This window comes from Dryas octopetala, chromosome 4 (genome assembly GCF_963921425.1).
Source record: "Dryas octopetala chromosome 4, drDryOcto1.1, whole genome shotgun sequence".
Classification (NCBI taxonomy): Eukaryota; Viridiplantae; Streptophyta; class Magnoliopsida; order Rosales; family Rosaceae; genus Dryas; species Dryas octopetala.
In genome coordinates this window covers 11,322,200-11,344,363 of record NC_141369.1, presented here as the reverse complement: position 1 = coordinate 11,344,363, position 22,164 = coordinate 11,322,200, and the positions used below count along the sequence as shown (strand labels likewise).

The following is a 22,164-nucleotide window of genomic DNA, read 5'->3' as shown; positions in this document are numbered from 1 at the left end:
TTATAAACATATGCCTAGGATTGCAGAGGATAATATTATTTGTTAGCCATGTTGATTGCTGAACCATTCATGAGCTATTTGTTAGCCATTCAGAATTTTATGCAGCTATAATTAATCATACATACATGTATATAAACTTGATCGATGAACCATGTCTGGGTATGACAAGTAGTAGGTAACCATGCACATATATGTTTATGAAGAAAAGGACATAGTCTTATACTCTTATTTGATGATAATTGAGATGACTGAAATTGACCTACCTTAATTTGAATGTTATTTGGCCCATGTGTATATATGATCTTATTAATTGAGTATAGGTGTGAATTTGCACAAGCTAGCTGCATGCATTATTTTAGTACGAGCAAGCTAGCTAGCTTTAAGCTACCTTATTATATATTAAGCTAAAATAATGTAATTTTTCTTTGTGTTTTCAGTGGAGCAAATCGAGGATCAAGCGATGCAGTTACACCCAAGACCAAATTGATGATGTTCGAGTTGAATGGGGTGACTTTGTTAACTTGAATTATGTGTAGGCTTTGGTATATGTGGTGATGGCTGGATGTATGTGCCATTTTGTGAATATTCTAGAACTTAGATCAATTAATTAAAATGCTGCTATTCCCATATTTTGTAAAAGGGAATGAGAAATTTAGAAAATGTGTGCCTAAGTGCCTAATAGTTTTTGTAAAGGGTCTTTAAATGATGCATAATCTAGCTTTGATATATTTGAAGGAATGGGTTAGAGATGATGAGGTTTCTCCTTAATTTTTGTGATATGTAGACAACTTTTGGGTCCTTGGAGATGTTGAAATTAAATATATGACAATTGAAGACTTTTGATATGAAATTGATGTTTAATTAGCACTTATCTGTGCAGGTTGGCCACTAAATAAATATGCAGTAAATGTTCGATGATATTGACCAATTATCTCAATTTTTAGAAAATAAACCCGATATCAAAACAGGTGTTACGTAACATTAATTTCAAAATATATAAAATTAGTTCTTTCGAAAAACTAGAATGGTATAAAGTTTAGATATCAAAGTTCACTGATGGTCGGCTCTTGGAAGCTTGCTTATGCCACATTATGTGAAGGAGGCTCCGCAACATTTGGTATAAATTATTAAGGCTTTATTATACTTTACCCATCTGAACTTTGAGTTCAATCTCATTTCATCACTTAAATAAAAAATTGTGTCAATTTATCACCTGAATTAAAAATTTGTTGCAATATACCATCTATAGTTCATTTTGTCTAAACTTTTATTAAAAATAAAGATGTTTTGGTCTTTTTAAGTCAGTTTTTTACTATGTCAAAACAAGTAAAGTGTAAAAAAAAAAAACCATCTTTTTCTAACAATAAGAACTTAAAAAAGACCAAAACACTCTTATTTTTAACAAAAATTTAGAGAAAATAAGCTATAAGTGGTATATTGTAACAAATTTTTAATTCAGATGGTAAATTAACACAAATTTTTTTTAAGTAATGAAGTGAAATTGAATTCAAAATTCAGGCAAATAAAGTGTAAAAAAGTCAATTATTAATTATCTTTAAACAACAACCAATTGCAAGTACTATATATGCATTAGTATATATGTTACGCGTTACCCACCAAATTGGAATCAGCCAAGTGATAATAATATTATGGAGAATGGTGCAACCCTCCGCGCGGGAGCATTTCGATATAGCCAAGCCTGTGTTCCTCAATATTGCTGAGTACAAGGCTGGCATTATTCCAATATTAATATATCGCAGGCTAGGTTACCATCATATTTTTTTATTATGATCGATAAGAAAAAATTTCAAACTGTATGACAGAAGAACATTAATTGTTTTATTATTCTCATTTTCAACATGTGAAATAAAATAGCATAATTAAAGAATATGTTCACAATTATTAGGGATTGTTTTGCGGGGCTCCATCATCCATGCCAAAAGAAAGGAGGCTAGCTAGGTATTCGATTTATATATAATTACTGGGAAACCTTATTTCAATGAAGTATTGGTGTGGAATAATGTTGAATGTGCTGGAGATGTGACAAGCCTGCAAGTGAATGACAAGCTTGAATGGACAATGATGAAGCGCATGTGGGGTCAGAGGTGGGTTAGTGACGCCAAGTTGGTTGGGGAGTCATTGACCTTCCTAGTCACAGCAATGCTAATTCAACTTATCAAGAGAGAATACATAAAAACATGGACACTAATTTTAAAACATAAAAAAAGTAGGTACTTTTTTTAACATTGAACACACTAAGCATTAATTAAATTAAGTTTAGATTACATTTTCAAGAGCTAGAGAAATTAATTGGTGACTGTTAAATTATCATTATATATATATAAAGTACTGCTGTTTGCACACCATTTTTTTTTTCTTTTTGCACACCCCACTTAAAAAAAAACCAATCAAAGAGAAAAGACCAAACACACCCTCCCTCTCTTTCCCACTCTCTCATTCCCACACCCAACACACCCCCCCCCCATCAATTCAGACCAAAAAAAAAAAAACACAAACCCAGCAGCCCCTCTTCTTCCCTCACCGGTCACCCCGACCATCTCCCTCCCCCAGCCCAATCTATCTCATTCTCTCTCCTAAACCCACTCTCTCTCCCGAACTCACCCTCTCCCTCACTCTCTTTCTCTCTCCCGAGCCTCACTTTTCTTTCTTGACGCCGCTGGAAACAATGAACTCACCGGAGAAGATGGTAGCTGGTTCGGTAATAAAAAAATTTCCAGGTGGTGGCTGGTTCGGCGGGCCAGTGCCAAAACATATGGTTTTGTTCGACAAGTACCCGCCAAACAAAACCATAGGTTTCAGCACTGGCCCCGCCGAACCAGCCACCATCTACATTTTTTTTTAAGGTGGAGAGAGAGATAGAGAGGGGGAAAGGGAGAAGGTGGTGGCAGTCGGAAGGGCAGGGAGAGGGTGGGCTGGGGTTGTTGTTGGAGCTAGACAGAGACAGATAATGAGGGAGGGGGCGGTCGTTGAGGGAGGGAGGTGATCAGGGGGTGAGGGAGAAGGAGGGGCTGGGAAGGGGTGGGTCGGGTGTTGTCGTCGGAGTTGGACAGAAACAGAGGGAGGGAGGGAGGTGGTCGGGGTGAGGGAGAAGGTTGGGCTGTGGTTTTTTTTATTTTTTATTATTGATGGGGTGTGTTGGGTGATGGGGTGTGTTGTGTTAAATTTTGTGAAATGAATAAAATAGGGGCATTAGGGTAATTAGATGGGTGTGTTAAGAGAGTTTTTAAATTTTAGAAGAGGATAGAGGGTGTGTAGGAGAAAAAAATAGAAAAAGGGCATGCAAAAAGAAAAAAAAAAGATGTGCAAATAGCAGCACTATATATATATATATATATATATACAGGGCCCTTCCAATAAGGGATCCCTCATTTAGTGTTAAATGAGGGATCACCCTGTGTGGCCCAACCAAGTCGTTTTGTATTAATCCAAACCGTCTATTTTTTACATCTTCATTGATAGATCATCTCTGCAAAAAATCAGCTAAATCAGAAATCGTTTAGCCATTTGTTTAAGCGGTCAAAGTTTAAAACAAATGGACGAACAACAAATTCCTCTATAAACACCTAAACTTTGACCGCTTAATCGAACGAGTAAACGATTTTCGATTTGGTTGATTTTTTGCAGGGATGATCTATCAATGAAGATGCAAAAAATGAACGGTTTGGATTAATACAAAACGACTCGTGTGGGCCCCACAAGGTGATCCTTCATTTAACACTAAATGAGGGATTCCTTATTGGAAGGGCCCTCTATATATATATATGCATGTACTCAAAATGTAGGTCGATCTTCACATAATTCTACTCATGGGCCGGGTTCTAGTAGCTATCAATTTCAATTGACGTTGAATCTTTTTCATATTTACTTTCAGCATATAATTAAGTGGCAATTAACCACACGCTTAAGATTTACATCTCCACTATTAATAAAATGATATATAAAAGAGCAAAAGATTCAATAGTTCCTGATCGACAACATTCAATATTACCCAAATGCTTGCATAAGAGAAAATTAGAATTTTTAGTCCTTGTTGAATTAATCTTACCTTAGTAATAAGATTACGAACACTCTTACAACTTCAAATATGCATTTACAACAATGTAACTAAAAATTTATATGTGCATTAAAATTAAGAACCAATATAAGACACTCCGAGTGCATGTATATATATATATATACATATACGTGTTGAGAGGCAAAGTTTTTCTTAAACAAACCCGGCCAACATCGTATTTTGGCAAAAAAACAAAACCCAACGCGGTATCTATTGGTGATAACTGATATGCTACAATATGTCAATATAGTATAAAAATGTGGTGCAAATGCTTTATTGTAAAATTATACCAAGTTTGAAAATGAAGAATAAACTTGTACTCATTTTATTGAGTCAAACGTAAAAGCTTCATTCTAGTCAAAGAACAGAGCTACTACTATATATGTTACAAGATATTATACTCCCCAATAAACCTATATATATATATTTAGATCCAAAAATTAAGCTGCTTCCATGCCTTGATTAATTAGTCCATATCCTAATTGGAGACAATAATATTATTAGTTAAAGAGAAGATATAATTAATATAGTAGTATAGTGTCAAATGAACACTTTATTAATTAATAACTAGCAAGCCAATTATTTCGATCTTGTTTTCAGAAGAAATTAGCAATGCCAATTATTGCAAATTCAAAAGATGGAAACAATCAATGCACCAATATTAATTTATTGTGTGCGGTTATTGCCCGTACTACTACAAAGACTTGTTTTTCAATCAATATCAAGTGTTCACCAGCCTGCAATTTCTTCTGATCTCTCCCTTTGTCCCAGTGAGAGGACTAATCTTACTCATCTTAAACATGGCCGCAGCAAAATCTTTCGAAAATGCCGCGGCGCTGTTGCTATAAGTCCTGACCAAAGCATCTTGAGTCCCATTATTGAACAACTCCTGGTCCGAATGAAGCAGGCCTTGACGACCCACAAGGGCCTTGTAGTAGTTGTTATCGAAACCAACTGGGGTTGAATCGAACGGGGCGGGATTGGTGTCACCGCCGGAAAACGGGCAGCTGGCTTTGCGAGTGGTGGCAAAAGTGGGGTCGATGTTGGTCTCGTTGTATATGCGGGTTCGGAAGAGAGAGCACCGAGCTTGGCCAATGGTGTGAGCGCCCGAGAGGGCGGTCATGTCCTTCGCAGTTAAGCCTTTGGCTGCGAAGTTTGAGATGAGGGTTGCGAGGTTCGCGAATGGGGAGGGGATTTGGGCGTTGGCCGCACTTTGGCTTGCTGTGGTTGTATCTCTTCGCCCTAGTTGGACTCCCCATGAGGGTCCTCCAAGCTGCATGCACGTACAAAGAAAGCGAGTAGGGGGGTTAATTGTGATCAATTTAATTGGTTTTGTTTTATTGTATGTGGATTTGCGGTTGTGAATTGCATTGTACGTACTTGTCCAAAATGGGTTTAATGTATCATTGACTATATATCTGATATTTTGTAACAATGTATACGTAGCATGATTTGTCCACATGCACAATTAAAACCGAATCCAGAAAGTCAGGGACTATAGAGAAAAAAAAAAAAACTCATCCCAAAAAAGAAATTATAAAATTAAAAAGAAATAATAATACTAACGGCCGCTCAAATTTTCTTAGTGTGTACTTCATCCCATTAGCTGATTTTGCTACTTTAATTAGGGCCTGATATATACTAGAATTTACCAAATAAAGTCGCAGGGTTTATCTTAGTTATTACTTCCTTGAAATAAATGAGGTTGGACTCATATATTAACAAATAAAACACTAGCATGAAGTACTTGAAAACTAATTAATCTCGCTCAAGATGAGTGATTTCCTCCGAAAATTTTGGCATGCAAAAGCTTGGTAGTGTTGCTGGTGTCGGTAATATTTGTTTGCTAGCTAAATGTCTATAACTTATAACCAATAAGACAAATTACTAACCAGGACAACTCCATCTCGTGTTGCAAGTGCTACAATATCTGCACAAGACACTGTAGCATTACAAGCTGCTTCCACACGAGTTTTAATGGTGTCAATGACTTCATAACCCCTAACCGAGTTCCGGTTTGGAAATGCATTCTTTTCGCCAGTGAAGGTGGCTGTGTCATCCAACAGTATGGAAGCGTCACAACCCTGGAAAAAAGACCATGTACATTAGTAAACATGCTTATTCAATACTAAACTAGCTAGCCTTATTGATACAGATAAAAAAAAGAGTAAATAAAGAACACCATATATATAGGAAAAGAGATTGGGAGCAATGATGTTTTGTCAATTATCTATCCACGATCTGCAACATAAATTTCATACTGTTTCGTAAATGAAATTATATTACTCTGATCGTATCGATCCTCACATTTACAAAGCAGTCGTGAAAGAATAAGCGTAGGATAGAGGCACCCATCCGTGCTTCCTTAGTAACAGCTTGGCTCATGGCATTGCGCACAATGGTTTGAAGGTTTGGGCAAGTTTTTGCGTAGAAGTTGGCAGAGAGCTGTGCATTGGCACAACAAGCAAAGAGAGGCATGATGAGGAGTGTGATATTGATAAAGAAGTAAGATAGAGAGGCCATGATGATGAGCTTCAATAGTAGGTCGAGCTGAAGAAGATCAGTACTCAAGCTAACTAGCTAAGGGGCTTGTGATGTGAGGAAGGATTGCAGAATATATGGTGTATATATAGAGCATTATTGTGCATGCATGGAGAGAGAGAGAGAGAGAGAGAGAGAGAGAGAGAGAGAGAGAGAGAGAGAGAGAGAGAGAGAGAGAGAGAGAGGTTTTGTGGTTGAATTTCAAACTTTGCTGCGTAAAACGCGTTACTGGCTAGAGTGGGTGGGGTATGGAGGAAGGACATCATACAATTGCTTCAAGACAAAAAAAGACAGCATATATCCCACCAAAAACCAAGTGTTGACTTCATGGTTATATAGACAGCTTTCAAAACCATATGTAAATTAAACGAGGAAAAAACAATTATTCGTGATTGTTCATGACTAGGTATATATATATATATATGTGATTGATCTATATATAGAGCTCAAAAGCAAATATTAAAGGTGCCCTAAATAATTATTCGTGATTGTTCATGACTAGGATATATATGTATGTGATGGATCTATATATAGGGCTCAAAAGCAAATATTAAAGGTGCCCTTCTTCTATTTCGAAGAGTTAATTAATTTGGTCATGCTCTTATGCTGGAGTTGAAGGTTAATACTTAATTAACAATGTATTTGCACTTCTTCGGAGAAAAATTTAAGAAGATGATAGCGCTTTTCATACTTAATAATATATTACTTCCGCTATATTATTAATAAATTCTAGGCTCAAAGACACCTTGACAACCATACCTGTTGAAAACAACACGAATAGGATCTTCTGCTGATTTATTGGTATTAATATTGTACTTATATTCACATGATTATTCTAGAATTACAAGTTAAACGTCTTGAATTTAGATTTTATAATATAAATTTTATATTTAAAAGACAGTTATATAGAAGTCTGAAACAACTTAATCTTCAAGATAACTACAAAATTAACACCAAAATATTAGTAGAGAATCCCAATTCCGAAAACAATGCCTCTTTGAAATTGAAGTACATTCCAAAATTTATTTGGATTAATTCAAATGTACGTATGCTTGAGATCGATTTGGATTTCATCAGCTCCAATATATCACAGTCATACAAATATGTAGAAATACATTAATAAATCCATGCATGTCCTGTAATATATATATTAATCTAATTATAACCAAAACCTCTCTATTTTTAAAATTAGGAAGACGCCAAGGGCCCAAGAGACATACATACTGTAACCAATAGTTTGAATGGAATCGGATTGACGAAAACAACTCCAAGTGGCAAGTGGGATGCATGCATGGGTCGCTTTTTTCTTGTTTTCAACTACTCCGGTCGCGGCTCGGCTTCACCCACTTGCGCTCAATTTTGTTCTGGAACCATAAATTATTAAATTCAGTTTTTGCTTTCCACTCGATAATGGAGAATCAGGAAAGTAGAATGGTTGACTTGGTTTGACTTCCGAAAAAAAAAGGGCACCTACCTTGTTTTTTTTTCGGCCAGGGAAAGCACCTACCTTTTAGATTAGACGTTTAATTAAAACTCTTTTTGAATAATGCCTCATATATGGATACCAAAATTTCAAATGATGTGTTATTGTTTTATTTGTTGTAAATAAATAATCTTGAATCACGAATTTAGATAACCAAGAATACTCTAAAACTAACTGGTTAGTAAGTTTATACAAAACTAACCACCATGTTGGGCTCACCGCACAATGTAATTTCAAAATTCGAACCGTCTATTTTTTAGACCCTAGATCATCTTTGTAAAAAATCTCCAAAATCGAAAGTCATTTAGTTATTTGATTATAATAACAACTATTTATATGCTTTTATCGAAAACACTGATCGTCTATTTATTTGATTTAAATTAGATGACTAAATGATTTTTGATTTAGTTGATTTTTTGCAATGATGATCTTTGAAGTATGGCCTAAATAATTGATGGTTCAGATTATGAGATTAGTTATGTGGTGGTCCCAAAAGTATGATTAGCTTCATATTAACTTGCTAACCAGTTAGTTTTAGAACACTCCTTTAAATAACAATCAATGCAACACTATCATATTATTTGAGGTTTAAATTTAGTACACAATTTCAAATTCCTAGTAGTACTCTAAATTTTTGTTATCAAATTAATAATTGCCAGCTTAAATTTCATCGTAAAGAGTACTATATATGGCATACGTGTATAGTATATGTTTGTGGATAAATCTACTATGTAAATTTGGCGAGTCACAAATTGACAGGTGGCTTGACAAGATGGGGCCGGGGTACGTACATCCACTTTTAACAGTTTGACTTAGACTGGATAGAGGTACATCCTAAGAGCGGAATTATGAGCGTATACCTTGACACTTGTGTCGTTCCTAGAGGGAGGATCTGGCCATGATCGGATCAGTTGAACCCAATACCGTATTGACCCCACCAAAAGATCTTAAGGTGGGATCGATATCCAGGCATACCGCCCAGATTGGGTCATCTCGATATTTTCTCTTTACACTTGAGTACCTGTGGCGTTATCGCTGGGTTGTCTGGCAAATACAGGGCCAATTGGGACATCTTACACAACTAACTCTCCCCAAAGGCATCATTACATTTAATGTAAACCCTCTTGGTGGATGTGCATGGTACTATTCTGACCTGGGGACGTGGCCTTACCTCCATTCTACATCTGTACACAAGTAAAAATCTTCCCACCTACATTTTCTTTTAAAAGGGAAGATACTAACTCTATTAGAGTACACACAACAATATTTGCACAAAAACTCTGTCAAAATCTAGCCAAACTAGCATGACTTTACCATCGGAGGCTGTTAAGTTGGTATCACATCGGTGCCACTTCCGGCCAGTGACTTTCATTCTAGTTTGTGCAGGAACTTGCTATCAATGTCACTCCCAAGCTTGGACACTCCAAGCCCTAGAGATCATTCACTTTGGAGGAGACAGTGAAGAATAAGTTTATTATTCTACGTTAATACTTTGACTCTCCAGTTTTTGACATCAACAACATATAATACTTAATGTGATAAAATAATACACTATTTAGGAAATGATGGAAGTGCCCCTTCAAGATATATATAAGGATAAGTCTTGTATCTCTCCATAGAATATGGACACGGTGTCAGTTAAAAACTCTCTGATGATGAAAATGTCAAAAAAATTGTTTGAGAAAGCTAGTTCTAATGAATTTGGAAGATGTTTGGGTAAGAGAACTTCTCCTAATTATATATGGGAATATTAAAGTTTAAGGCTGCAAAGTGAGAACAAAAGTTACTTTTAGGGGCCTTTAAGAAATGATATATTATTTTTTTTATGGCCATTAAGAAATGATATGTTATAATTTCCTTGTTTTGGTTAATGAGAAAAAATAAATAAATTGGAATTTGAAGGCTATAAATCTCAACTTTGAATTTCATCTAAGTTGGTGTCATTTTCAAAATTTTAAGAAAATGAAAGATTTTTTACAGAAGAAAAATAAGTCACAACCACCCACCACTTTGCCAATTAATCACAATATATACCACCACCACTACCACCAAGCTACCATCACCATCACCCTTGTTGTCGCCGCCACCAACATCAACACTATTACTTTCGCCACCAATTCTTTCGTCATCCATCACTTCTGCCACCATTAATTTCTTCTACCGCTCTGGGCCATCACCCCTACCACTATCATCACCTAACCACAACCATCATCCGTGTTGTTGTTGCCACCACCGTCACTTTAATACATAAAAAAATGAAACTATAAATTTTGTATTTAAATTCTATTATGTTTAATAGGTTAGACAAACAAGATAATTTACAAATTTTATAATTTTAAATCACATATGTCAAATTCCATCATATTAGAATTTCTTAATACTTTGAAACTCCTTCATCCAAACACACCATAAGAGTAAGTCAAGTTGGACAAGTCTGACAAAATATCTTGTTAGGACTAAAATACCTCTAATAATTTTTTTAAAAAAATGCATACATTGAACGGCGCTGAACACCACCTTCGCCATTTGTTCTCAGCTACATCCGATTGATTTCATTTGCATGCGAAGGTTATAGAGCACGAAGAACGTCTAATCATTATGGTACCCAAAAAGTTATTATATAGTGCTAGAATAGCGAAAAACTAGAAAACACGACGACAAATCCCTGCGACTTTCGAGGTCGATCATTTCTCTATCATGCTTGGCCCTTGAGAAAAAACGGAGAAGACTAGAAGAATCAGTAGCCAAAGATGAACTGATCACAATAGAATCGGGCCTAATGGAGGCCAAAAAAGTTGGTTGTACTTAGGACGAGTTGCACATGTGTAACCAAGTCACGCCTAGATGCAGATTTGACTATGATATATTCAAGTTTTAAATGACAATAATGCCCCTATATTTCAAACATCCATAAGTTCTTTATTTTAACTTTGATTCGTACGTCGTTTATGCCAAAATTCAGTGTTAGTTTTTTCCGTGATTGTGATTCAGTGTCAGGTTTATGTCACTTAAATGCAGTATTAGTTTTTTTTTTTTTTAACTATGATGGAGTGACTTTTTTTTGTGTGCCTTTCATGTCAAAAAAACTCATGCTCTCTAAATATCCATCAATAGATCAATTTCAATTAGGCCCCGCAAGACATTCACAACAATTAGGCATGACTTTCAAAAATAAATTAGACACTGCATGACACATGTCACACTGTGGGTACATGGTTGTGAAGTGACATGTGACGGTTTGCTAGTGGTGACACATGACACTGCATGAAAATTAGAGACAAAATGACACGTGGTGCATTATGGGTGATTGGGAAATGACATGTGGCGATTGGCTAACTAGTGGTGATACATGACACTGTTTTAAAATTAGACATTGCATGACTTATGGACCTTATGGTGCACTGTGGATCGTTGGGAAATGACATGTAGCGGTTGGTCAATGGTGACATATGATACTACATAAAAATTAGACACTGCATGACATTCAGTGCACTGTGGGTGGTTGGGAAGTGTCATGTGGCCGTTGGTAGTGGTGACACATGACACTACATGAAAATAAGACACTACATATATGCATGTGGATTTTCGTGGTTGGGAAATGACATGTGGCAATTGGCTAGTAGTGACACATGGTAGTCGCTATGTGGAAGAGATATATACACATGGTAGTCACTATGTGGGAGGGATACACATGGCACTTACATTAAATCTCATGAAAGGGTAAAATAGACTTTTTCTATTATAAAAAGTCAACCATAAAAGTTTGACTTGTGACCTAAAATTAACCAAACTTGAAGCACCATTGATTATACCTTTAAAGAAATTTATGACCATTGTTTTCTTATATGCTAAATTGCATTTTTGGTCCCAGTACTTTAACGAAGTTTCTACTTTGGTCAAGTTCTTTCAATTTTGAAAATTTTAGTCCCGTATTTTCATTATGTTTGCAATTGAGTCCAAATCATTAATTAGGTTTAAATTATTGGCGAAAATATAATGTAGCCGAGATATTTTGAACATTTAAAATAACTTATGAGTGAAACTCATTTAATCGAGTGACATTGCCCAATCACATTTAGACCCATATCTTTTTTTCTTAATTATTTCATTATTTGTTTTTTTTTCTTTCTTAAGTATATTTTATTTAACTTTTTAAATTGTTTATTTGGACCGTATTAATTACGAAATGTCTAAAATATACATTCATATACATTGTCACGTCATAATTTCTGTTTAAAAATAAATTGAGTTAACAGTTTGGACTTAATTGCAAATATAATGAAAGTACAGGATTAAAATTGCCAAAATTAAAAGAACAGGGATCAAAGTGAAAACTTCGTTAAAGTACTACAAAGATCAAAAATGTAATTTGGCCTTTCTTATATTGTCAAACAATTGATTGACCTAATGATAGTTTTCTAATAAACATTTACCCAGCCGTAAACCAAATTATATGTACCACAGCCTTGGCCTGCAATGATCAATCCAATGTTTCTCTCTCAATATATTTATTAATTAGGCTGTCCCGCCATGTTCCTCACACATACTGACTGATACAAATGTGATAACACAGATGGGGAAGCCGACCTCTTGAATCAAAGGAATCAAAGTTAACAATGTTCTTAGCTCTATAGCTCTATAAATAGACTCTTAATTAACAATCTTTAAGGCACAAGTACAACCCAAAGACACAGAGTTCAATTCTTACTTGGAGAAGAGTTAATTTAGAAGGCATGGCTAAGGCTAGCAACAAAGTGGCAACAATTCATAACTTGATCCTCCTGCTCTCTCTTCTTCTCATGATTTCCATATCTGAGAGTAGACAACTTGGCAGTAAGAGCTAACAAGTTTTCATTTTCATTTTCATTTTTAGTTTCCTATATATTGAATATTCTTAATTGTTCCCATTTAATTAATACATCAAAGTTGCATGTAGTTGGATTTGGAGAGGACAAAACTGGCCCAGTTTGCAAATCAGTTTTGTGGTGCAGATGAGGGTGATACCTGCGCTGGTGTTATTCAAAAGTTCCAATTGACTGCTGACTTCTTCCTTTCAATCAATCCTAATGTCAATTGCAACAATTTCTTTGTGGGTCAATGGCTTTGTATTTCTGGGACTGCAAATTGAATTGCAAGTGAAGAACATTCATGTTCAATTGAAGAAAAACTAATTGTATGAATAAAAGAGGATGAAGCTATAGCTCTGATTTCTTCTCAAGACTCACTGCTACTATTGTGGTTATTTCTTTGTTAATTTATTTCATTGCCCTGTTTATTAATTAGTCACCAGTGTTTAATGCAATGTTCTTCTCTACAAGGCTGCAGTAATTGGATCTTGTCTCAGGTCCACCGAGTTTAATTATATATAACTTTAAGGCATGAGGAGATGTTGCTACACGTTCTTCATGATATGATCTCTTGTATATATCAACCTTTATGTACGAAAGATCTAACAATAGGTGACCATGAAATTAGTTCCTCTCTGTTAGACTGTAATTAGTTCGTTAATTAGGCTGCTGGTGCTTGGTGGCCTGTCTTAATTGTTTGGCATTAATTCCTCCATTTTCCAGCTATGCAGGCTGTTTCCTTTGTGCCCTTTTAGAGCTTGGATTCTCTTTCTTTCTTTGTTTTTTATTTAGGAGACAGGAGAGTCGAACTTGAGACATCTTCCAACATTTTGGAACAATAGTACACCAACAATAAAACTATTTCGACACAATATAGCTTAAATTTCTAATAAAAATGTGACTCATTCACATATGTGAGTCCACTTTTATTTACAAATATAGTTCATGTAGCATCACTTGCTCACAAACTATTTTGCTTTTACACAAGATCTGGCCGGTGTACTTTAACAGCATGACCTTCCTTAGGACTAGCTTCTTCATTCATCAAGCTAGCCAAGAAGTAACTTATTCGAATACCAAACTATATATATATATATAGAGAGAGAGAGAGAGAGAGAGAGAGAGAGAGAGAGAGAAATTCGCTTATTAGACAGTATGACATGTTATATGTGTTATAAACCGTCAATCTTAACCATAGATTAAGTGAGATTATATATAAATGTATGGTTAAGATTATCGGTCTAACAATATAACAGACCAAATATCAAGTAAATAAGTGATATCAGTTGACGAATCTGCAGTTTCTTCTGATCTCTCCATTTGTGCCCGTTAGAGGACTAATATTCCCCATCTTCACAATGGACTCAGCAAAATCTGCTCTCCAATCTGTATTGTTGATACTATACATCCTAACCAATCCATCCTTGGGCCCATTATTGTAGAACTCCTGGTCCGAATGAAGAAGCCCACGAAGGCCCACAAGGGCCCTGTAGTAGTCATTGTCAAAAGCAATGGGTGTTCCATCCAAAGGGGCAATATTGTTATCACCACTACCAGAGTTGGCAGGGCAACCAGCCCTTCTAACGGAAGCGAAAAGGGGACTTATGTTGGCGTCGTTGTATATGCGGTTCCTGAAATTAGCACACTGTGCGTAGCCTATTGAGTGGGCCCCCACCAGCACCGTCATGGCCTCGGCATCTAAGCCTTTGGCTGCGAAGTTTGCGGTCAGGGTTGCGAGGTTCGAGAATGGGGACGGGATTTGGGTGTTGGCGTCGCTCTGGCTTGCTGTTCGTGCGTCTCTTCGGCCTAGTGGTACTGTCCATGTGGGTCCCCCAAGCTACGTATGCATTGAAATTAGAAACAACAAAAAAACAAGTATAGCAAAGAATTTAAATATCATGATATTACAATAAAAATCATGATATATAATTTGGTTTTTTAATTTTTCAATCGTATATATATCTATGGATGGGCCTATAATCAAAATGCGTTATGTTCATGCAAAATTTATATGTTTAATTCTATTTATTGGCTTTGGCTATAGGGTTGTCCAGACACACACGATCCATGATGATGGGTTAATTGGTTGAAATTATAGAATCCAATATTCGTGAAACTCTATCTATTATCAGTTAATTTTGGATTTGATATTATAACTTCAGTAAAATCAAGTAATTTATTTGTTATCTTAGCCACAAGCTAGTACTCTATGTTACCTAATTGTCACCAACTACGTACTAACCAAAACAACTCCATCTCGTGCTGCAAGTGTTAAAATATCTGCACAAGATACAGTAGCATTACAAGCTGCTTCCACACGAGCTTTAATGGTGTCAATCACTTCAAAACCCCTGGCCGAGTTCTGGTTTGGGAGTGCATTCTTTTCGCCTGTGAAGTTGGTCGTGTCATCCAACAGTACGGAACCATCGCAACCCTACGAAAAAAAAAAATAACCAATTAAATTGATGGTGTACTTGAAGGTTCTTAAACCGCTTGACCTCAAAAGTTTAACTATTAATTAAGAAATGAATCGACAATGTATGTGAAGCTAATACTTACATTTACGAAGCAGTCGTGGAAGTGCAAGCGGAGGATGGAGGCGGCCATCCGTGGCTCCTTAAGAACAGCCACTACAAGAAAAATGTCGATAGATATCAGTCGTGGACTGATATCTATTTGGGTAGCCGCCTGATATAGCGCGTCGTGATATCTAATGTATGGTATTTTAGATATCAGTTTTAAACTGATATGTAAACATTGTTTATTATATCATTTTTCTTTTTCAACCTGATATCCTAAATACAAAATGGATATCCAATTTGATATTATTTCTGATATCTATAAAATCCAAGTACCAACAGGATTGGTCAATAGATATCGTATTGGATACTAATACTGACATATAACTCGATATCAATATCAGGTTTGAGGTAGAATATGATATAAAACTATAGTATCAATATCAGGTCTATAGTAGAATCTGATATATATAATCTTGATATCAATATCAGGTATGGAATAGGTTCTGATATCTAAATATTGTTTTTATATCAGATCTGAGAAAGAATCTGATATCAAAGCGTTATAAAATATCAATTATTAGTCTAAAACTGATATCGTTTAGTATGTCGATTTCACAAAAGAAAATTGGAATACAACTTGCTATATCAGTTTTTTTTCACCTAAAAAATGATATGAATACATAAATTTGAGCCTGTACATAAATTTGTGCAGCCATAAAATCTTCCATGCATTCTCATTCCATATATTTCAATAATCACCAATAACAATATTCAAAGCTGCCTACATGTACATAATCACCAATAACAATACAAATATCCAACAAGATAACCATATATATATTTTTTGTTTTGTAGAGGTCTAAACATACCATGCCACCAGCCTAATAACTAAGGCAATATTGCCTAAACCCTGCTTGTTAAGACCTTTACAAAACCAAAACAATGTACCAAACGCTGCCCACATGTACAAAATAACATGACAGCACCTAGCCTAATTAATCTGCAAATCAGCACTATGTCTAGCTAGCTAGCTAGTTCTATCTTCAATTCTGCCATCCTTTACAAAATAGTCATGGCAGCATGTATGATCTAATTAAAAGCACCAAATCTTCAATCTTCTTCCATGCTTTACAAAAAATGAGCATGCACGACAGCTTTCTTCTATCCACAAAAAAGGCAAAATGCACACCACCTACCAATTAACTTGTCGGTAAATACTTAGTTCACTTGTTTAATTAGAAAACTTTTTGTGATGTAAATGGAGGATGTATGTGCAGAATGGTTAACTTCAGGAAATTAAAATGCTAATAATGTTAATACGTTAATCAATATATTTTAGGGGAATCTCAACTATTTGCAAACATCCATAAGAGAAATTCTTCATTTTCAGACAAATTGAATAGCCCTGAGTTTGTCCAAAAGGCAAAGCACTATTCATTACCTGTATCAAATTAACCGCTTGCTTGACAGCCCATCCAAATAAACTCAAACCAACAAGAACAGAAAGAGGTGTAATATGATTTGCAAGATCCATGAAAACCTGAAAGAAGGAAAAATTCAGAAACCAAAATAATCTGGGAATACCCTCTTTACATCCAAGAAAAACTGCAGCACTTACATCAATCAAATTATCAGTTTCGTTCTTTGCAAGAAGAAATAGAATTATATAAAGCACCTGCAGAGTAAACAATCGAATCAAGTTAAGAGCAGGAACTACACCTATTGAAAAATTTCTATAGGTAGATAGACAAACCATGTTACAATTACCTCACATGCCACACAACAATAAGCCATAAACATTCGATTCCCATAGTATGCTTTAAAAAGCCAATTAGTGCTGTCTTTCACATCTTTGTGACTAGCCTTGCCTAACAGGAAAGTACTGCAAATAAATGTATTGAAGTGTAAGCATAATATATTTAATGGATCAAATAAAATAAATTCGTCCAATAGATTAAGCTAATAAAATATATAAGAACATTACCTGTACATCTGAAGCCAGTGGCTGCCAATATCTAAGGCAAGCAATGAGAGGAAAACCAAGCCAGGCCTGCATTGACATCCCACCAAAAGCTAATATAAACATGCATACATGGATACAGCAACAAGTAGACAATAAATAAAATGTTTTACCTATATACTTGTGAAAGAATGACCAAGAGACAAGCAGTGCTTATCCTGAGATACAAGACATGTTAATCAATATGGTCAATATAAATAAGAAATCATTTAAGCAATACCTGAAATTAGTACATGTTTCTATTTTCTTGTGCATGTGTGTGTGTGTGTGTCTGAAAGAGAGAGAGAGAGAGAGAGAGAGAGAGATCAAAGATCACCTGTCTGTTACCATGTCCAAAACAGCTCCAAAGGTCGAAACTGAACCAGGAAGGGGGAAAAAGCTTAATCGAATGCAACATTTTAAGGGTTTGCTTATGATCAATTACCAATTTCTGCTCATAATATGCAATAAGATAACTTAATCACACATGCCAACAAAAAAACTCTTCCTTACAGTCAATCAGGCCACAGAAAAAAAGACAGCACTTCAGTAATGTAACTATTTTAAGGTTCACTAGAATAAGAAATCTCCTATCCGTAATATACTGCAATCTCTAAAATAAGGAGACACTGATGGTTAAATTTCTGTATAGAGATCTAATAGTCGAATATAAAACTGTATTGTCTAGCTCTGTATAACAGTATAATATGAAGATAATTCAAGTCAACCGCACCATGTACAGTGAGAAAGTGCAAATCAGGGTCAAGAAATGTAGCCCCTATAGAACTGAAAGGCAAATGAGTTGGTGAAGTCAAAATGATCTTGATAAGTGTGTACTGAGTGGATACTGTTAGTGATAATCATCTTGATACAATATACTAACCATGCACTCAAAAGTGCAAAAGTGCAACAATTTGTTTGTGCTAATGTATATATGCACAAACTACACAATCCTTCCAATCAAAAACAACATTGCAAACTACACAATCCTTCCAATCAAAAACAACATTGCAAACTACACAAAATCCCATACCTTGATTGAATTTGCGAGCACACCAACCATCTATGCCATCACAGACAAAGCTGGAACAGCAAATTTAATCATATTATACCCAACACAGACGAATTGAACAAGATGGCTTAAACACTAATGTTGCATTTGGATTGCAGTTTTGAAAGGAAAGATTTAGACTTGACTATTTAGTTTAAATTGTGTTTGCATCAAATGTTTAGGGAAGAAAGCATAAAAAGAGAGTTTTGACCATTTTTGTTGTGGGTTGAAAATTGCTCTACATTAGTGATTTCAAGGTGAAATTGAAATAACCTATTTGTCTTCAGTATTTGAAATTCAATCTACCCATTTCAAATATTCAAATTCACATATGGATTTCATCAACATACAAAAAGTAAATAAATGAACTAATACTTTTAAAATCTTATTGAACAATTTACATTGATAATTCAATCCAAAACTCTTCCTCTAAATCCAGAAATCCAAACACAACATAAATGAATTCCAGAAAAGCATTAATTCTCACCTGAAAAAATAGAGAACGGAGAAAAGCTGTTTGTTGGAGAAGCATTGGGCAAAGGCAAAACAGTTCATAAGAATCCTTATGTAGCCTGCATTCCCAGTAAGCATAAAATCATTTCAGAAAAAGAAAATATACTTTCAGTTAAGTTTGCAATGTAGTATTAAAGTAACATGCTTTCAAGAACATGTAAACAAAACACATGTCAAGCATAGAAATACTTACCAATTATATTGGGTATGTAAAGGTAGACTGACAGTTTTGTTAGCCTTTGTTTTGGTTGTGGTACAGATTTCTTGGCCATTGAAACTTCCTTTTTAAACTTAAAATTATGTCAAATGCATTGGTTTAGCCAGTAAATGATGCTCCTGCACAAATATACATGCAACATTTTCTTGTTATAACCCATAAATTTCCTTTTTTATAACCCATTTATTGTACTTGTAAAAGCATAAACACCAAATACATGCGAAGCAAAATGAGTGAAAATGATAACTTGTGTTTCATCTTAGTTAACAAAAAAGTATGATAACTTGGCAAAATAAGTCAATTTAAAACATGAAATATGAAAAAGTGAAATAGGAGTATAGTTCAGCTAGTAGAAGACTAATGGTTTTTTTTTAAGAGATATCTTAAAAGTAATATGTACTAACTTTCAAAAATTGCAAGCACAAAGAAAAGATGAATACAATGCATTATGCTACTTCTGGTATTATCTTTCAACGTGGATTACATTGAACTTCCAGAAAATTAAAGAAAACATCTTAAAAGAAAAAGTTACAGTATGAGTATTTACTTAGATGTATTTACTTAGACCTCATAGTTTAATCTGATGACCCTAACTGTGTTTTAGGCTCTTTGTACTGAAAAATAAAATTTGATTCTATAATCAACTATCATAGTAACTCTCACTAAACTCAATTATAAGACGAAAATAATCCTTGAGAAATTTCAAATAGAAAGTATTAAAGAAATGGAAAGATTTATTCTTTTCACCAACTGTATATCTTACAAATCAATCTTCTGATGGTGGCCCAAAAAAAAAATCATTCTACAAAGCACCAAAATTGAAAATTACCTTTATAACTTTTCAATGGGAACTGGACGTGGGTATTTATTCTTTTCACCAACTGTATATCTTACAAATCAATCTCCTGATGGTGGCCAAAAAAAAAAATCATTCTACAAAGCACCAAAATTGAAAATTACCTTTATAACTTTTCAATGGGAACTGGACGTGGGTTTGGCTATATTTCAACCTTGAAGTGTACCCTTGCACAGCAGAAACTAAAGCCAACAAAATTTAAGTATTTTGATTAGTCAGTATGAGCTTTTCATTGGACAGAAGCAAAATAACTAAAACTCATTTTTTCTGAAGCAAAGCAACTATAAAAAGAAACCCATCATTCTAATAACTTCTAAGCACCCAGAAAGAGATCCAAAATCCTTTTTTTGTTTTCATTTTCTTCCCAAGGGTAAATCAAAACTAAAAACTCTTACCTTTTCTTACATTCTCTCAGCAACCAAACATAAAGCACGTGTAATCCACCCTAAGTCACAACATGACAATATAACCCGCTAATTCATAAATCAATTATCCTTTGCAACCACATACAAATACAGAGAAAGCTGCTCATATCTTAGATCTCAAAATCCATATTGGACTTCAGATTTTCTAATTTTTTTCCTAAATAAATATTCAGATGTAAACAATTGTATTTCCATGTGTGTACATGTGTTTATGTTCCTGTGCTTTTATATGACCTAGGGTTCAAAATAGTGAAGATATAATCAAAATCATACTTCACCTGTCGAAAGGATCTTCAAGCGGTGGCGGCGATGGCAAGAGAGAGGCTGGGGTGCGACTGGTCAGGTTGTTCTTTGACGTCTGTGAATGGAGAGGCTAAGAGTCAGAGGGTGAGAGAGAGACAGAGAAGTGAGAGTGACAGAGAAGTGAGAGTACTGAGAGAGACAGACGAACTCACAATGAAGTCTGGGCCTGGAGTGGCGACGGCGACGGCGACTCCGACGATGAGTGTGTGACACTGATGAGCTGAGACAGTTTTTGCGAGATGGAATTTGCGAGAGATCGAGAGACAGATCGAGATCGAAGTGAGCTGAGAGATAGATCGACCTAGGTTTTTAATTTTTAGTATATTCTGTATATGTCTAAGTGTTGGGACTTGGGAGTAGGACAAAAAAATTTAAGTCAGATAAAACACATTACATATCAGTGTAAGGATAAAAAAATTATAAGTGTTGTTTTAAGATATCAGTTAACAATTTATACTGATGTCTTTATAAGTTCTTAGAAAAATGACAATATTATATATCAGTTGAAAAAAATCATGTGATATCTAATAAAGTTTAGAAATCAGTAAAAAAATTATCTGATATTATAATTTTTATAATATCAGTTACATTAAAATCTGATATAAAATGGGTGATATCTATTGACATTTTTCTTGTAGTGAGCTTGAAGCATGGCATTGCGCACAATTGTTTGAAGATTTGGGCAACTTGTTGCGTAGAAGTTGGGAGAGAGCTGTGCATTGGCACACCAGCCAAAGAGTGGAATCATGAGGACTACTACAATAATATTCATGATGAAGAAGTAGGATACAGACGAGGCCATGATGATATATCTCAGTTAGCTAGCTAGATAGCTTCCTTAATTAATTAGCGAGAGCTGAAGGGGATTAATAGCCATATATCAGCCTAGCTTTGTGGTGTAAGGAAGGATTGGAGAAGTACGCTATATATAGACTTATAGAGTAATCAATAATGTTGTGATTGTGCATGCATGGAGATTGGGAGAGAGAGAGAGAGAGAGAGAGAGAGAGAGAGAGAGAGAGAGAGAGGACTTTGTATTTATTTGTTTGAGTTTGTTTGAATTGTTTCAAACTTTGCTGCATAGCGGTTTATGGGAAACAACATGCATGCATCATCAAAACTCAAAGACACAGAAAGAAAAAGGAAATAAAAAACTAATAATTGGAAAATTGATCTCGATCTTGATTGTTTACCAAAAGTTTTAAAATCGAATCCATCCTAAAGTGTAAAGAAGTAACGTGTTCTCAGCCAGGCAATTGCATAAGTCCAACCCTTGAAGCTAATAATCATTTGGCCTAGTGGCACTCAGTTTCTCTTTGTGGGAGGAGGTAT

At 35.1% G+C, this 22,164-nt stretch overlaps 2 protein-coding genes across 11 annotated transcripts; both read right to left on the bottom strand.

Moving 5' to 3' along the window:
• Window positions 1-4,643: 4,643 nt before the first annotated feature.
• Window positions 4,644-6,648, bottom strand: LOC147286784 (peroxidase P7-like). Its single transcript, XM_086239615.1, has 3 exons — window positions 6,383-6,648; window positions 5,968-6,159; window positions 4,644-5,348 (listed from the first exon to the last, which is right to left on the bottom strand). Exons 1-3 carry the CDS (start codon window positions 6,596-6,598, stop codon window positions 4,797-4,799), a joined length of 960 nt encoding a protein of 319 aa, XP_086095741.1. The 5' UTR covers window positions 6,599-6,648; the 3' UTR covers window positions 4,644-4,796.
• Window positions 6,649-14,228: 7,580 nt separating this feature from the next.
• On the bottom strand, window positions 14,229-21,658 carry LOC147286783 (peroxidase P7-like). 10 transcript variants are annotated; one of them, XM_086242405.1, is made up of 5 exons: window positions 21,476-21,595; window positions 17,459-17,473; window positions 15,506-15,559; window positions 15,189-15,380; window positions 14,229-14,783 (listed from the first exon to the last, which is right to left on the bottom strand). In XM_086242405.1, exons 1-5 carry the CDS (start codon window positions 21,578-21,580, stop codon window positions 14,229-14,231), a joined length of 921 nt encoding a protein of 306 aa, XP_086098531.1. In that variant the 5' UTR covers window positions 21,581-21,595. The 10 variants fall into 10 exon arrangements, with proteins under 10 accessions (XP_086098531.1, XP_086098529.1, XP_086098530.1 ...); XM_086242403.1 differs by lacking the exon at window positions 17,459-17,473 and adding an exon at window positions 19,906-19,910 and having other exon boundaries at window positions 15,506-15,576; window positions 21,483-21,595; XM_086242404.1 differs by lacking the exon at window positions 17,459-17,473 and adding an exon at window positions 16,900-16,909 and having other exon boundaries at window positions 15,506-15,576; window positions 21,488-21,595.
• Window positions 21,659-22,164: the final 506 nt, after the last annotated feature.